The sequence below is a fragment of the Talpa occidentalis genome, unplaced genomic scaffold (assembly GCF_014898055.3).
Source record: "Talpa occidentalis isolate TD23 unplaced genomic scaffold, MPIMG_talOcc4v2.1 talOcc4.13, whole genome shotgun sequence".
NCBI lineage: Eukaryota > Metazoa > Chordata > Mammalia > Eulipotyphla > Talpidae > Talpa > Talpa occidentalis.
Genome location: NW_023601322.1, coordinates 84690991 through 84709268, shown reverse-complemented (window position 1 = coordinate 84709268; position 18278 = coordinate 84690991). Strand labels below are relative to the sequence as shown.

Below are 18278 nucleotides of genomic sequence, written 5' to 3'. Positions count from 1 at the left end.
AACTTATGTATATACTGACAGAATTATGAACCTTGAGGACACCTAGCCCAAAAACTGATTTTAAAATTGTGTTAAAGCCCATACGTGACTAGACCACTTCTGTACATTTTGTCCAAGGAAATTAACATTTACTATGTGTCTTATATAATCACAAAATTTTACAAAATTTATAAAATTTGTATTTTATAAAATTTGCAAACAAATTATTTCAATACTCAAAATACTCTATTAGGAGATAGTACTGTGCATACTATAAATACAGATAAACAAAGGTTTAGAAAGATTAACTTGCTGGTAACACAGTTAGTAGTAAATGACAGTATTGGGATGCTGACCCAGAAGTATTGGTTTCTAAAATTGACATTCTCAGGTATTAGAGAATGAAGATGTTTGTGGTTGTATTTTAAGTTATAGTATTCATTTCTTTTGTCCTTTTGTTTCACAAGTAAGTTAACATATCCATAAGTTTTTTTTTCCTTTTTCTTTTTAAAAGATTGCAGCATCCTATGGAAATGTTATCTCTGTTTTTGAACCAGTTAACCTACCGAAGCAAAAGAAAAATTTGGTCAGTAATTTATCATTTTTCTTTTAGGAATTTAAATGTCTTGAGTATTAAAAGATACTATTTTTAGTAGTATAAAATCAGTGTTCATCAATAAATCATTGTGTGTACATAATTAGAGATATAAATTAACATCACTTCTATAATAAAAATGTGTTTAAGTCTTTCATTGCAATAAAATTAAACATAATTGTCATGAGGACTTACCTTGAAATGTTCTGTTCTTTTTCCTTCTGATATTTTTCACTTATAATAAAAATTTGAAAAGTCAAAATCTTTAGGTTTGGCAGTTACTTCATTGTTAGTTACAAATATTGCCCAGCCATCGGGACACTTCTTATTTTATTGTCTCTTTTATATGATTTTCTGCCTTTTTAAAGTGCATTTTGTTTTTAAAGTTACGTGTTGTAATTGTAGAGTCTTAGCATACCTCTAAGATTTATTTTCTTGCATTTGTTATATCATGTCATTGTTAACAGGATACTGAATTTTTTTTGTTTATAAAGATTATATTCAGAAATAGTTCTGAAAACTGGTTAAAATATTAAGGGAATATATATATATATATTAAGGCCATATATAAATATATATTTTTATATATATATTTTTTAAGGGCAAAGTTATATATATATATTTTTTTTTTTAAGGGCAAAGTATATTGGGTGCTTTATTGCCCTTAAATATAACAGACACACCAGATTATTTTACCCATTTCTCCTGAAGATTAAACTAGTGATTTAAACCATTGTAAAGACCATAGTTTAGTCTAAGAAGCATTTCATTAGGTGTCATAAGACTGATTTCTTTCTTTTTTTGTTTTCTAGCTATTTGAATTTAAGCAAGTCAGCCTTTCTGTACTCTTTGCTTAATTCTGAAATTGATTAATATCTATTCATGGGGAAAGTATAAGGCAGAAATCATGTTAAAAGCTGTGTGAAAGTGTTAACTGTAAAAAATTAAAGTGTCTTATTAATAGACATATTTTTAATGTAGCGTAATAATTTTCATCCTATTTATACTTAGTTTGCTAGTGTCTTATAAATTCTCTCTAACTTAGTTTGGTAGCTGTTATTTTTTTCTTTTTTGCAAGTAAAAATATTTTTTTCCCCATCAATAAGGCATCAGACCACGAAACTAAAGATTAAAAAAAACACACACAGGGCCTCCCCGGTGGCGCAGCGGTTGAGCACTGGGTTGCGAAGCTGCCCGCAGCCTCTGTGGCGCCGGTTCGATCCCCGGCTGCTCCCGGCCACTGGAGGAGGGTCCCACATGGTGCGCAGACCTCTCCTGCCGCCCGCTGCTCCCTCAGCAGTGTACTTCGGTCCTTCTGCCTGCTCTGCTCCCCGCTCTGGCTCTGGTGAATTCTCTCACCCTCCCGCGCTTCTGACTGTACCCAGTGCATGTATAAACAAAACAAACAAACAAATAAATAAATAAATAAAGCATGCCTCTATAAAAAAAAAAAAAAAAAAAAAAAAACACACACAAAATAACAATATATATATTTTTTTATTTTTAAGTATGAGAATTGTTTTCCCTTTCTTGTTTTAATGAAAATATTTTCTCTGGGTTAACTGACAGCATTTTAAAATTTCATATAAGAGCAATCCACAGTTCTTTCTTGATTTCTATTTGTGTTATATATTACTTAATGAATCCAATATTAGAGCCCCTATAACCTTCTGAATTAGTAATTGACAGTATTGAGAATAATTTTTAAAGATTGTTGCCCCATTCAGGGCATTGGTTTTTAAATTATTCTCAACATACATTTATTTAATGAACTGACTTTTCAGACAACAGTATGTTTGTTAAAAAGCCTTTACTGCTAAGGGCAGAATCGAGAATATAATTTTTGGCCTATTTTCCTGTATCATAATTGCTTAATATAATAGTGTCAAATACTAAAAAGAGGCATTTTGAAAAGCAGTGACATTGCTTTTGGAAGTGTTGAAAAAACTTGATAAATAAGGAGAAAAATGGATCAAAGGAAAATATCATAGACTTGAAAAATACACACAAATCTGTAATTCCAGATATAGCCTCAAAGAATATTTAGATCTTTGTTTAAAGAAAGATTTTCCTGGGCCTCCCCTGGTGGTGCAGCGGTTGAACGCTGGGCTGAGAGGCTGCCCGCAGCCTCTGCAGCACCGGTTCGTTCCCCAGCCGCAGGCAAGGGTCCCACCAAAAAAAAAAAAAAAAAGAATTTCCTTTTATTTGTACATTCTGGAAGAATATTCTTTTAAGAGGATGGATACTTGTATACGAGGAGTAAACTTCAGAATCACTAGTTGATGCATGTGCCAGATGCTGCCCTGGGGATTTCTAAACCTGTGGTTGTGCCTAGGAGCTTTTGTATGTCTTGTTTTAGAAGTGGTTCTAACATGTGCTGTGATTGAGAGCCGTTTCTGAAAGTCAGTGTTCATAAAATCGCATTCTTCAAGCAACTTGTATCAAAATCACTTGGGAGTGTTGATTTAAAGTGCGGATTCGTGTCCTGTCTTGTTTCTTTTATGCCTGATGCTTTGTGCAGGTGTCTCAGAAATTTGAACTTTTAACAAACTTCTCAGGCTAGTCTTGTCCTAAAGTATAAGAACCTTTACATTAGGAGAGTGTTTATGGGTCTCAATCTATTAGTGGTTCATGAAATCAACTTAATAGCCCTCAACTGGTCAAAAAAAATTTTTTTTTTGAATGGTATTGCTTTAAGGAGTGAAAAGACCTTAATAATAGAATATTGAAAATGTTATATCTCTTATTCTGAATTTTTGCAAGTCTGTTATGATTTCAGGTGGGGGTGAAATATTAACAGAGGGAAGCCACATACACCAGAGACAAAGACATATTTAAAATTAAACCTTCGTCACTATAATAATAAAGTAGTAAAATAATAATAATAATAAAGTAATAATTACAATTTTAAAGGACAACATGAGATGTGTTGTCCAAAGTGGGAAATACTGATTTGTTGTTTAAATATATAAAAAATAGACTTTTGGATTTATAGGAATGGCATTCTCTTACTAATCTCTAACACATACTCCTTTTATATTTTTTGACTGAATTGGCCTTTTTTTTCCTTAAAAATGACTGTATTAATGTATAAGAATAATATGGATGTGTACATTTGATAGAGAAAAGATACAATGAAAAGTGGCTAAATTTTTTTTCTCAATTTTAGGAATTATATAGTCAATGGCAGAAAAGTGGCCAGTTTTTTTTGGAGTCAAAAGCACACAATATAACTTGGGATCCCACAGGTAAGAAAAGGAGGAGAATTATCAGCAGTGTATTTCAGTCAATCTGCCTATTCTGTTCCCCACTCTGTTTCTGGTGAATTCCTCTCACCCTCCACACCTCTGACTGTACCCCAGTTATTGTATAGATAAATAAATAAATCTTAAAAAAAAAGGAGGAGGATTAGCTGAAATGAAATATCACTTGCTGAGGCTGTTGGTTTCATGTATTTCATTTCTGCTTTTTGTGAGATTGCGGGGATCATGAAAGTAAGTTGAATAGATTGTGCATTTTTAGAGCTTATTGAAATGAAGGCAAAAATGCACTATCAGAGGAATATGTGTTGTCTTGGGAAGACATCATTAATTCTCTCTAGAGAATCAGTTTCAGGGGAGAGGAGCCTTTTGGCCTGATAGTAGATAGATTTTAACAATGAGAAATGAAGGGCCTCCCCTGGTGGAGCAGCAGTTGCGCGCTGGGCTGAGAAGCTGCCCGCAGCCTCTGCAGCGCCAGTTCAACCCCTGGTGCAGGCGAGGGTCCCACATGGCGTGCTGACCTCTGCTGCTGCCCGCTGCGCCCCTCAGCAGCGTGTTTCGTCATTCTGCCTGTTCTGCTCCCCGCTCAGGCTGTGGTGAATTCCCTCACCCTCCCGCACTTCTGACTATACCCAGTGCTTGTATAAATAAATAAATAAATCTTTAAAAAAAAAAAAGGAGAAATGAAATGGAGAAATGGAGCAGGAAGAAAGGAATGAATTCCAAAAAAAGGATGTATATATCTGTTATTCATTTCTTCATTTAAATACCTTTCCAAACCCAATTTAGCCAGTCTACCACAGAGAACACAGGTGTAAAGATCGAGTTTGGTGGTGAGGAGATAGAATGCAGCTTATTATGCAAGGCTTTAAAGTCCTGCTGAGGAATTTGCATGTAATTCTTTCTAATTATCTCAAAACTATTACAGACTTTTAAAATTAGCTATTGATAAGCCAAGATTTATGGTTTTGTAAGATTTGTTTGTATTGTATTAATAACAGATCAGAGAGAATAAGAGAAATGTTATTTATAATTACCACTGGAAAATAGGCATTTATAGTATTCTAAATGATAAATAAGAAATTGTTTCAGTGTCTTTAAAATAGTAGGTGTTTAATTAGCTGAATGAATAAGTAATGAAAAGAGTATATGAATATGGAATTCATTTGGATGATAGGAATGATAAGGATTTCATAATTTGAATGGATAGAATTGACTACTGGATGTCAGATTACTTTAAGAATATCTATAACTACAAGAAGAAGTGTTAGGATTGAGCTTGAGAGAGTGAAACATTTTCTTTGGGTGTATAGAATTTGAAATACTTGCATATTATAATATTATCTAATAAATAGAGGTTCAGTCTAGAATATAAGAAGTAATTTATCTTTGCAGCATAGAACTGGGTCATTAATTTAGAAGAGTTAAATTTTAATATAGTAGATGAAAATGAGAAAAAATGTTAATTTGAAACACAAACTTCAGAATCTTTGGAAATTATTTAAAAGATAATTTAAAACATGTTTTAAAATGTTTCATTACCGAAGTTCTAAAATTCATGCTTATTCATTGGAAACCTATATGTATATTTTATGCATACAGTGAAAATAAGGTGAGATTTAGATTCAAGTTTTGCTGTTAGCTAAGTACTTTGTATTTAACTCTTTTATGTATAAGATGAATTACGTCCCAATTTATGCCTGTTGTCCCCATTTGATTACTGATAGTGTCACTTTCTTATTCCCCCAAGTGTTTTTATTTGGATGATAAATTTTGTGTGGTTACTTTATTGAAGTACCACATTATGTTAAAATTACTTGTTAACATGGTTTATTTATTTTTTTGATTAGACCAGGGCCTGGAGTCTGTTTTACTTAGTATTTTGTCATCTGGATCCTAGTATAAGTTAGACTTTCAGTAAATCTTCACATATTTAGCTACAAGTTTTGTGGCCATGGCATATTACTTAATAGATTTAGAAGGGTTAATTCACTTGTAAATTAAGATTTGCCTTTAATGACCAGATATGAGAATATATGAAAGTACTTGGTAAATGATAGCATCCTATAAAAACATTGTTAACAAGTGAACTGGCTACTTCGATTATAGGTTGATTGAAAAATGGATTCTAATAAATATTTGGAAACTATTAGTGTATTGTTACTTTTACAAATGAATTTTGTAATATGAAATTATTAATTATTTTAAGTGAGATATTAATAGTTTGATTTTGATCTATCTCTACAGTTGCTTTCAAAAAAGGATCTTTAATCTTTGTGTACTAGAATTTTTAAAAGTATGGTGAAGATTATAGTTATAGGTCCTAAAAAAAAATATATATATATATATATATATATATATACACACACACACGTAAATTTTGCAGTTTATTTCAGTAGAGGGAGACTTTAGGGCTCTTTCAAGTTTATCTGTTGATATCCTCACTCCTGTTGAGATTCTTGTTCTTAAATATATTTAAGAATAGAAACATCTCCTTAATTATACTAACTCCCATCTACCTACAACAAAGACCAGACTTCTTATGAACTTCAAAAATGCTTCACAGTCTAGGCCTCCCCGGTGGCGCAGCAGTTGAGCGCTGGGTTGCGAAGCTGCCCGCAGCCTCTGCAGCGCCGGCTCGATCCCCGGCTGCTCCCCGACCACTGGAGGAGGGTCCTGCATGGCACGCAGACCTCTCCTGCCGCCCGCTGCTCCCCTCAACAGTGTATTTCGGTCCTTCTGCCTGCTCTTCTCCTCGCTCTGGCTCTGGTGGATTCTCTCACCCTCCTGCACTTCTGACTGTACCCAGTGCTTGTATAAATAAATAAAAGATTTGTTAAAAAAAAAATGCTTCACAATCTGACCCCAGAATTTATTCCAACCTCATTACTTTCTCTTCTTATTCCATATTCCTTAGCCATAGATGATAACACCTTCTTAGGAATGTATTTGAATTTGCATTCCTTCATGCCTCTGTACGTAATATTTCTCTACTAGTATGTGAACTCATCATGAAAAAGGACTGTATTTCATTTGTCAGTGCTTAGCACAGTGCCTGGGATAAAGGTACTCATTAAGTGTTTGTTGAGGAAAAGAGTATATTTCCCTCTTCTTTCCAAGCTGCTTCAACAAAATTAAAATACAGTCTCTATTTTCCCTTCCTCCAAATCTCTGTCATTTGATCTTTTTAAAAGCTGTATTATCTTCTATATATATTATAATTTATCATATATTACACTATATATATTTGTATTTAAATATATTTATATATCATATAATTTTTATTTTTTATGTTTTATATATTTTATGTAATAAATTTATTATATACTTTACATAAAAATGTTTATATATGGTATGTGATGAATTTATTAAAATTCATTATATGTAAATTTATTATGTATCAAATACCTGCTATAAAATATAAAATAGATTTATAAATTTGTTATGTATAAATATGTATATTTATCTTATATGAAACTTTTGAGCATGTAATTTAACTCAGTAATTAAGTACCTAAATTACCAGTTGTGAATAATATATATATATATATATATATATATATATTTTTTTTTTTTAGGCAGTCGTCTTTTAACTGGTTCTAGCTGTTTGCAACTCTGGTCCAATGCTAACTTGGAGAAACCAACTGAAGATGAAACCCCAGATAAAACAGATCTTAACTTTGGGGATTGGAGATGCATTTGGCATTGCAAGTAAGCAATTAATTAGGGTATTAAACAGATGCAACTGTTCTCTGTGAATATACTATTTAAAACCACACTAATATAAAAAAGTATTGATTTTTAAAATTCTGTGATATACCTTATTTACAGAGGATTCATTTCTCTTGTTTTTATGTCATTCTTTAAAATATCGTTGACTAAAACAACTAGGAAGAAACATGCGACTTAGGTTAATGCCTTTTTTGAATGGTCTTAAAAATTAATTAGAAAAACCCTTTTATCTCAATAGTAAAAAAAATGAACAATGAAAAATTTTTATGTATCAATATATGATATAAATATAGGCACAGAAAGAGTTGATTGACTTGACTCAAAATCAAGAAACATGACATGCCCTGAAAGAGAAGCATTAGCACTTATAGGAGTGTTTGGAGACTCTTGTATATGGTTAATAGTGAAGTGAAATTGGTATCTCTTACTAGAGAGCAATTGGGAAATATGAATCAATAGGTTTGATTTTTTTTTTTCATACCCTACAGATAGAAATTCCAAGTTTCATTCACTCATTTCACAAGTATTTTTTGAGTGCTTTGATGTTCAGACAGAGGTAAAAGTCCTTGGAACATGACAGTGAGCAGTTAGAGATAAAAATAAACTAGTAAATCACTGTGACAGAATGTTAAATCTAATTCTTTTTTATATACTGAGTCATTTTTATATATAGTGGCAGTAGGATATGTAAAGGGTGACAAAGTGATAGAAAGATAGACCTTCTATATGTAGGACTTACAAAGGAGATTTCAAAGGAACTATGTATTTTGTATTCCTTCAAGTACATCATGGGTATTTAATAGGGTTAACATGTGGAAAGGGAATATGACTTTACAAGGTAGCTATGTTTTATTGTATCACTATTTACAATAGCCAGGATATGGAAACAACTTAAATGCCCCCAAACAGATGAATGCTTCAGGAAGATGTTATATATATCCAAAATGGAATACTACTTAGTTATCAAAAAAGAAACTCATGCCATTTGCTATAACATGGATGGAGTTGGAAGGGATTATGCTGAGCAAGATAAGTCAGAAGGAAAAAGATAAATATCGGATAGTTGGATGGTTTCGTTTATATGTAGACTATAGAAAAAACAAAGGGTCAGACAGTAAGAAACCTTGAAAGCTGAACATAGATATGAGACTGTCATGAGTGGAGGGCATGGGGAAGAGTGAAAACAGGGTTGTATGGGAAGAGTGCAAGGGACTATGGTGATGGACTGTAGGTGCTTTAGTGGTGGTAGAACTATGGTGACCCCACCTCAAGGGAGAAATCATATATTGTCCAAAAATTAAATTAAAAATAAAAGGAGAGCTCTTTCAAAAGAGCTCTGGCTTTCTTTTGGAGTGTTTCATCTAAGATCAGAGAGAGGGAAGCCCAAAGTGTTACAATTGACTTCAGCACAGACCTAGTGCGGGGTTTTGCTTGGGTTGAACTAAGAATTTGAAATGTGTGTCTGTGTTAGGAGAGAACAGGATCTTGAATTAAAATCAGAGTATACAAAAATAACTTGCAGTAGACATTAATTATTTCCTTAAGACTATTATTTAAGTAAGCACAAAAATGGGACTACAAACTTTGCAAGCTTAAATTTAGGATTAGTTGAAGATTACCCTTATTGTAATAAATGTAAAGTTCAGTTTGATCACATTACATGTGTTATGTATTTAAAACACTGGTTACACAAGTTAGATGAAGTTCTATAGAGAAAAAGTAGTATAAGAGGAAGAATAGAGGTGACATTTGAGTACAGATATGAAGGAAATAAGAGAGTAGGTCATGTGTGCATATCTCTGGGAGAAGATTGTTCTAGGCAGAAGAACATCAAGTGCAAAAACTCTGAGGTAGGCTTGTGCTTACCTTGAACTCGTAGCAAAGTGAACAAGATGAGAAAAATAGGGGATCTGATTTCGAATCCAGAGTCAGCTTATAGGTTTTTGTGACACTTTGCCTTTTATTTTGAGTGAGTTGAGAAACTTTTGGAGATTTTGAGCAGAGGGAATGTTGATATATGATTTCCAGTTAAAAGGATTGCTTTAGTTCTGTTTTGAGAAAAGACTGCAGGGGGCAGAAGATCACAATTATGGAGACCAGATACTTTCAATTATTTGTCTTATGGCTATCCTTAACCAGATGCATTAAAGTGTGTGTGCAAGAATATTTATTGTTCTGCTCTTTTTTTTGTAGCAGTAAAATTGAAAAAGAAGAAGTGAATTATTAAATCATTAACTGCATTTTGTTCAATGGTCGACCTCAGATCACAGTGGGCTCTCTCTATTTATGTGTGTATATCTAGTTATGTGTATATATTCTATGTGTGTATTAGGCTGTGACATTTAAGGTTTTGTAATTATTCTCTTTGACCTTAGCACAAAAGTGAAATCACCTAACAACATACTACTCAAAATGAATCCCACTGTTAATCGATACATGACTGTATGTATGAATAATGGAATAGCCAGTAAAATAATGCAGATTCTAAATATCTTTAAAAATTTTAGGATGACTAAGCATGAACTCCGGTAAAGAAAAGGAAAGCAGTGGTAGGAAGGGTGTCTTGAGATTAGCATATATGCATAGTTAGAGGGAAGGTGGTAAAGAGAAATGAAGCAAAATTCCTTGGAGAAGAAAAGGCCTGTATGCACCAGGTATGTAGGTGTAATAGGCAAGCTGAACCCACAATTGTTCCAAGTTCCCTGTTAACCCATATATAATCGTCAGTTAGGCAAATACAACCTTAAGGGAGAATTCTTTTTAAAATATTGATTTATTGTCCATGAAATATATGTTGGACTGTATTATCTATGATTTTGGAAGTTGGATTTACAGATTTAAAAATGAAACCTTTTTCCCTCTCATTCTCAGGGAGTGAGAACTATGACTCTTTCATCATAGACTTTAAAGACTTTGACATGTCATTCCTCACTTCATTCTTATATGTAATTCTTATTTAAAGTTTTATTTTTTAATTTATTTTATGCTTGCAAGCTATACTCAAAAGTGTGAAACTTGTGTTACTACAAAATTTTCTATTAGATGAAACAGTTTGCTGAATACGGGTTAAGAGAAGTAATACTATATTCTTCCTTGTTTAATTTTCCTTACCTTCTTTGTTTAACTTGCAGTACTGCTTCCCAAGTTTATTTAATGAAATTTTCACCAGATGGAGAATTTTTTGCTACTGCTGGGAAGGTAATAAATTGTAAAAATGCTATTTCTGACTTGTGTTTCCTGTTAGAATTTCTTTTTTTAAAAATTTTTATTCTATTTTGTATATATTTTACATCATTCTTCATTTTTGTACAATGTATGCTTTCTCCTCTCAGGTGTAGTCCCGGTAAAATTCCCACCACCCATTCACCCGTGCACCATCACCATGCTCTTTCCTCCCCTGTTTTGATCCTTCTCCCTCCTCCTCCTCAGCACAATGTATCTGATTTATATCTGCCTGTTGATTTAGATTTTTAATTTATTATAATTTTGCTAAGTGGTGTTTATGAATTTGAATTTTCAGAAACATTAACAGAGTCTATTCTTGTACTTACATTATAAATATTTTTTTTAAATATGTTCAGTAGCAAAAATTGGTTAAATATTATTGCATAAAAAGCCAGTATGATACAATTGAAAGGGCATAGATTTGTCTATCTGGGATCTGGGTGTAAATCTGCCATTTATAACTTTTTTGAATCAAAGGTAAGTAATCTCTTGTAGTGTTGGTCTTAGTTATCTCTTGGAGTGTTGATCTTTTCATATGTAAACTGAGGAAAGTAACACCTACCTCAGGTCATTTTTGCCTGCAATAATCTAGATAGTGTATGTGAAGTTACTGGTATCATGTCAAATGTAGTAAACTATCTGTGAACTATAGCTATCATTTATATGAAGATCTTTTACATGACAGCTGTATTTAATATATAGGAATTTATAGACTTTCAAAAGTATATTTGTAACCTTTTTTGTTGTTATTACCTGTTGATTTCACAACAATGTGTTTTTTTGAAATTATTTTATTTTTAATTATTGGTTCATAGTGCTGTTCATTCTGAAATTATTGTTCTTATGGCTTATAGTCTTCTGCAAGGAAGAAAGTAAGGTACCCTATATCTTTAGTAGGGATTTTTTAATAGAGAAGTGCAACTGTTTATTCTGTTTGATAACTTTACAGGTGGGAATGCAATTACTTATAGCTGAAGAGCAGAACCTGGTACTTTCTCATTTGCCTTGTTCTCCCTAACTTCCCAAATTATTGAGTGCAATTTTGATTATACTTAGAACATTTTATATAGTGGTTGTTGTTAACTGGTTATTATGATCCTCAGTATTTTCTTTGGATATGCATATGATAACTCATGAAAACGATCCTTTGTTTTAAAAAATAGAGGGATTGGAGGGAGGGAGGAAGGAGCAGAGGGGACTGAGGTGATGGTGCACGGGTGCATTGGTGAAGGAAACTCTATGGGGACTACAGCTGAGGGGGTGGGGTGAAGCAAATATTATTTAAAAATGAGTAATGGGGCCTCCCCTGGTGGCTCAGCGGTTGAGCGCTGGGGTGCGAGGCTGCCTGCAGCCTCTGCAGTGCTGATTTGATCCCCGGCCACCGGCGAGGGTCCCACATGGCTCGACAGACCTCTTCTGCCGTGCCCCGCTGCTCCCCTCAGCAGTGTGTCAGTCTGCCTGTTCTGTTCCCCGCTCTGGCTCTGGTGAATTCTTTCACCCTCCCGCGCTTCTGACTGTACCCAGTGCTTGTATAAATAAATAAATCTTTAAAAAAAAAAAAAAAGAAAGAAAGAAAATGAACAATGATGTAAAAAATTAAAAAATAATAGCAATATAAAAAAAACAAACCAAAAAAAAGCAGTCTTTGTACATCTGCTAGTGGTCATGCTTTCTTGTTTGATGTTTGGCTACACGGAAAAATGAACCCTTAATTTAATCTTTCAGACTTTCTTGAGTAAGTCCACTTCAGGAGCCCATATAATGTATGGTAACTGCGTTTTCCTTGAATCAGTCCTTGCAAAATGCACACATCCACACACCTTAATTCACAAAGCACAGTTTAGGCACACACCAGTAGAAAAGTATTGGAACGAGAGATCTTCATCTCAGTTCTCTGTTCCAAATCTCACCTCCCATCCTTAAATTCCTAATTGGAGAGAGAAATCTTACTTTTGCTATTTGACTTAACTTTAAATTTAATTCTGATCTGGAGGTTTTCTGTTTTGTTTTCCTTAGGATGACTGTCTTTTAAAGGTATGGTATAATGTAGAAAACTGGCGGACAACTGTTGCTTCTTCAGATAGAAGTTCAGAAAAACAATCCCAAGGGGAAATTGACTTTTCTTTTGTTTATCTGGCTCATCCTCGAGCTGTAAATGGATTTTCCTGGCGAAAAACAAGCAAGTATATGCCTAGGTCAGTGGATTAGTCCTTTTTTCCCTGTATTTTAAAAGAACATCATCTTTGTGACTTTGACTATTATTGTGTGTGCGTGTGTATGTGTTAGAAGTCTCTGGTGTTTCTGGCATGTCATTTAAGAAGCTCTAATCTCCCTGAGCTGTCTTAATTTTTACTTTTGTCTCATAAACTGCCTGCAGGTATGTAGTGAAAAGGCTGGCCCTTCTCATGAGGATGAGAGAAATCCTATCAAAGACCATTGCACTTTTATGATAAGGCATTTTAACTGGGAGATATAACTGCTTTGTCTTTTACATAAAAGTTAAGATGCTCAGCCAAGCGACAGTACTTTTTGCAGAACTGTTAGCTTGAGAGATAAGAATGGAGAAGTGTTTGTAATAAGCACATGCTTCTTTAATAATTAAAAAAAATGATGACTGTAGAATAGATTGGGTGGTCTGTTTATATCCTCCAAAAACTAATTCTAGATAACTAGTTTCAAAACCATGTTATCATGTTGCTACATTGAGATCAAACAGGTTACACTTTTTTTTTTTTTAATCTATACTTAAATGTGATTTGCTCTCGAAGACATTAGGGTATTTCTTCCATGCCCTGCTTATGTTTACCTGCCAACTCTACGTGGAGTATCGCTAAAGGCTGGAGTATCACTAAAGTGTCATCAGGAGAGTCATCTGTGGACACCCATACTTCAGGGTCAGGCCCCCTTCATGCTTCTGAATTGTGCTGTTTTCTTGCTAGTTTTGTTGCTCTTGCTTAGGTTCTCATGCCTCTTCTGATTCTCTCTGTTAATTAGTCCTGTAGTCTCCTATCTTCTGCTCTTCTGTTATAAATCTTTCCATTCTGTCCATTTCTAATTGGTACTCTGAACCTTAAACTTTCCACGTTGTCTTTTGATAATGTTTTCTTCTGTTACTATTTGCTTATTTTAAATTGTATTGCTACTGCCTGTGAATGCACTAGAGAAAAAACTAGAGAGGGAAGGAAGCATGATATGAGAAGATTGAAAGGGAACAGAGGAAAAAATAGAGGCAGAAAAGTCAGGGACATGTAAGGGTGAAGAAAGGAGGAAGGATGAGGGATTTGGAAAGGAGAGAAGGAAGGTCATTTGGAGGAGACAAGTGAGGAGCAAAGGAGAGGTGGAAAGGTGAGGGTTGGCCTGGAGACGCAAGTAGAGTACTGGGGAAAAGAAAGAAGCCTAGAGAGTGTGTGGAATGGGGTGAAAAGCAGGGGAGTAGACAGAGGGCTAGGAGGAGAGGGGAGAGAAGCTGAAGGGGAGCGCACCCGAGACTAAGGGCGTCCCTTTTCCCTTTCCTAATCTTTTTATCAAGCAGATGTGTTTAACAGTGACTATGACAGATTTTCTTCCCTTTAACTTTTTGAATTATTTAACAGGAACCTTGTATTGATTTTTTTTTTCCTAAATCAGATAGATAATATTTGAGAAAGTGTCTACTTCATCCACTAAATGACTGTCGTTCATTATTATGCATGTACCTTTACAGAAAGTAAAAATGAATCATTATGAAATAATTCAAATATCAGCCACTGACTAAATCAATTGATTGAATAAATTTTATTTGAAAATACAGGTTTTTTTTCTTGCTCCTTAACTGAAGGGTAATGGCATGATCTCAGTCTTTGTTCTTTAGATGTAAGAAGAGTCTTATTAAGGCAAGCACTACAAAATTCTGAGAGGAAAAAAATAGGTCAGTAAGCATTTGTTTGCTGAGATCAAATACCCACTCAATTGTAATGATTTTGATTACGTAACTGTAGTGCTATTTTCTTCACTGGTACCTTAGTTTTGCACATTGAGATAATTATGGAAACATAGAATGTGATATTGTGTGAAATTTACATTTTTGTCTCTAAAATCTTTATTTCTTAGGGCGTCTGTATGTAATGTTCTGTTGACTTGCTGCAAAGATAACGTATGTCGTCTTTGGGTAGAGACGTTTTTACCAAACGATTGTCTCCTATATGGAGGTGACTGCAACCATTGGACTGAACCAATTAATTTAACAAATAACTTCAAGAGAAATGCTTCCAGTAAAGAACGAGTTCAAAATGCTTTAGATGTGAGTGTTTATACTAGATGTCATTTCCTACACGTTTTAAAACCTTTTGCACATTGTAATATCCTAATTTAATATTTAAAGTCATGGATAATTATAAAATGCCACATATGTCTTAGGTAAACAATTTTTGGAAATTTTGAACTTTTTTCCTATCAAAAATATACTTGAGGATTTTGTCTACAGCACGAAAAACTACCTATAACTATGAAGTTAATCCTAGGTTAACTGATGATATTAAAAGGATGATTATAATTCAGTTAGTTAAAATAGCATAAAATCACTTAAAATGTGAGAATGCAAAGATTTGACTTTCTTTAGCGCATGGAGTGTTTTGTCCTGTCCTTAGGTTTTGTTCTATACTTCTTAAGAACTCTCAGAACTTGAAGTGTATACTTTCCTAATAAGTGTGGGAAATAAAAGTTCATTTTTAATGTTATGTAGATTAATAGAACAGATAATTATTTAATTAGAATTGAAAAAAAAGAAATCACCTGAATTTATCTCTGACTGCTTTGTATGAGTATGGAACAATTATTTTCAAATTTGGATATTATTCTAGTGGCACAGACTATAATTAAATATATTTTGCTTGATGACAGAAGGACTGATAGAATGTTCATATGTAATAACAACTGAAAATAATCCTTGATGAGGGATTTTGTACTTTTAGTACAAACTATGAAATATAATCCTAATGTATGATGATAATATCTTATATTGTGTTATCCCAAGGAGTAAGCTGTGTATACAAAAAGTACAGTACACATAGTTGTCATTGTGCACACATTAATCTGAACTTTTTTTAAAGTTCAGGAAATTGTCAGAACAGAATTCAAATAAAATTTGAAAAGTACTGTGTGATGGTTGAAAGAACAGTCAGGCAGTTTAAGTTCTAAGATTACTTTTAGGTTTCAGATTTGCTCTGCTAAAATACAAAAACATGTTTCTACATATCTGATGTCATCACAAATAGGATGTATGTAACATCTAATAACCATTATATAATCTGTAGGTATGTGTGTGTGTGTGTGTGTGTGTGTGTGTTTGTGCCTATGCAATGTAGGCATTCGTTTTACTTTGTTTTTAATTACACAGGTAAATCTGAGGCATTTTCGTAGAGGTCGGAGGAGATCACTTGCGCTAGTAGCACATACTGGATACCTGCCACATCAGCAGGACCCTCACCATGTCCACAGGAACACGCCACTGCATGCCAATGCACTTTGCCACTTTCATATTGCCGCCAGCATCAACCCGGCCACAGGTAACATATGCTGTTTAAAAATGTTTGTGGATTTGAGTAAATTTTGTCTTTTGTTTTTTAGGGAATGAGTTATTTTAGTTTTTGATTAAGTAAAAAATTGGGAGTGACTTTCCTAGCTAACCTTTTCTTGTAGCTATGTCACTGGTTACATAGGAAAAGAATTTTATTTCCTTGTTAGCTGTTTAAGATTATAAATTGTGATTTAAGATCTTGACAAGTCATTGAGATCCTTCCTTAGTTTATTCAAATGTTGAGATTTGGACTAATAAACATGGAGGTTAACATCACAGAGTGTTGTTTTGATTGAATTTATATTGGTTTATAATGTTTTATAAGTTTAAGTTGCATAGCAAAAGTCTTATTAGCATTCACCATCATAGTTGGCCCCTTTATTCAGTTTGCTCAACATAATCTTCCCTTCCCTCTGGTGACCAAAATTTGATTTTCATAATCTTTTTCATTTTTAAGATTTATTTATTTATGCATATAAGAACTGGGGTACAGGCCAGAGGTGTGGGGGTGAATGGATTCACCAGAGACAGAGTGGGGAACAGAACAGGCAGATTCACTGAAATACACTGCTGAGAGGAGCAGCGGGCAAGTCAGGAGAGGTCTGCTGCGCCATATGGGTTGCTCCTTGGCCAGGGATCAAGCGCGTGCTGCTGTGGCTGTGGTTAGCTTCATAGGTTGCGTCTTAACCCCTTGCGCCACCAGGGAGGCCCTGATTTTCATAATCTTAAACATTTGTTTTATATTGTTTTGTTAGTTAATAATTTTTCTTTCTTTTTCTTTGCAAGATTCAGGGGTATAGCTTTAAATTTTTACCTCTATATATACTAGATTCTTATCGCTATCAAAAAAGTTTCCTTCCATTACCACACCATAATTTACTGTGAATTTGCTTTCAGCATAGTTGTTCTAGCAATTACATCAGAAGTAAAATACCAAGAAAAAATTTTTTTTACTTCAATTGATTTGTCTCGACTGACTTTTTTGTGTATGAGAAGGTTACCTTAGTTTGATACCTTCCAACTTAAATCTTGAATTATCTTAGAATTATCTTTGTATTATCTTAGAATTAGGTGGGTAGGTCAGTAAACTAGTGAATATGTCATTATGTTAAGTAAAAACTGAAGTTGTGCTATTGAGATAAATATATCATTACTTCCTTTGACTTAATGAAGATGGCATTTTTCATAGATCAGATTAAAATATTTGATATGAAAATTTGTGTATAAAGATACTTTCCTACTGGCATGTTTACAAGTTATGGTTATGTTTCTGCTTAAATATATGTGTATATAAATTATGAACCAGGAATATATATATATTTTATCTCCTTAATGATATATTAAATTTACATTTAAATCTGTTATCACTAATAATCTTGGCAAACATTATATTGAAGATCATAGAAGTTAGATAAAATATACATTTTAGGGGTTTAAAGGTAAATGTAGCAGTCAGTAATAAATATGAGACCTGGATATTTTGTAAGCTAGAATAATAGAAATTTCAATTGCATTTTTTTTATTGTTCTTTATAGATATTCCACTTCTTCCTTCTATTACATCTCTAAGTCTAGGTGAAAATGAAGAAAAGAGTGGACCTTTTGTGGTACACTGGCTAAACAATAAAGAGTTGCATTTTACTTTGTCCATGGAAGTCTTTTTACAGCAACTTAGAAAAAGCTTTGAACAACCATCTTCTGAGGCCAGTGTAGAAGACTCAAATCAGGCAGATATAAAATCCGATGAAGGTAAACTTTAAAATAATGGTAAAATATGTAAAGCTTTGTTCTGAAGTGCAAAGATTTTTGTTTTAGGATAACACTAGCTACTGTTAGAAATAAACTTTACAGCTACAATGGCATAATATACATTTGGATTAGCTCATTAATCAGTGTAGATGTTCCTCTTCCAGGTGACTTTCTTCCATATGGTAA

The 18278-nt window shown here is 33.5% G+C and overlaps 1 protein-coding gene across 2 annotated transcripts in view; it reads left to right on the top strand.

Moving 5' to 3' along the window:
- Positions 1-18278, top strand: part of DMXL1 (Dmx like 1) — a 122513-nt gene that overhangs the window by 14720 nt on the left and 89515 nt on the right. The window contains exons 3-10 of one of the 2 annotated variants that reach the window (XM_037509473.2): positions 494-565; positions 3744-3822; positions 7412-7544; positions 10697-10763; positions 12807-12985; positions 14880-15069; positions 16165-16333; positions 17880-18092. In XM_037509473.2, the coding sequence (XP_037365370.1) occupies positions 494-565; positions 3744-3822; positions 7412-7544; positions 10697-10763; positions 12807-12985; positions 14880-15069; positions 16165-16333; positions 17880-18092 (1102 nt within the window). Of the gene's footprint in view, positions 1-493; positions 566-3743; positions 3823-7411; positions 7545-10696; positions 10764-12806; positions 12986-13558; positions 13685-14879; positions 15070-16164; positions 16334-17879; positions 18093-18278 lie in introns of those variants that run through there. The other variant, XM_037509474.2, reaches the window with a different exon arrangement.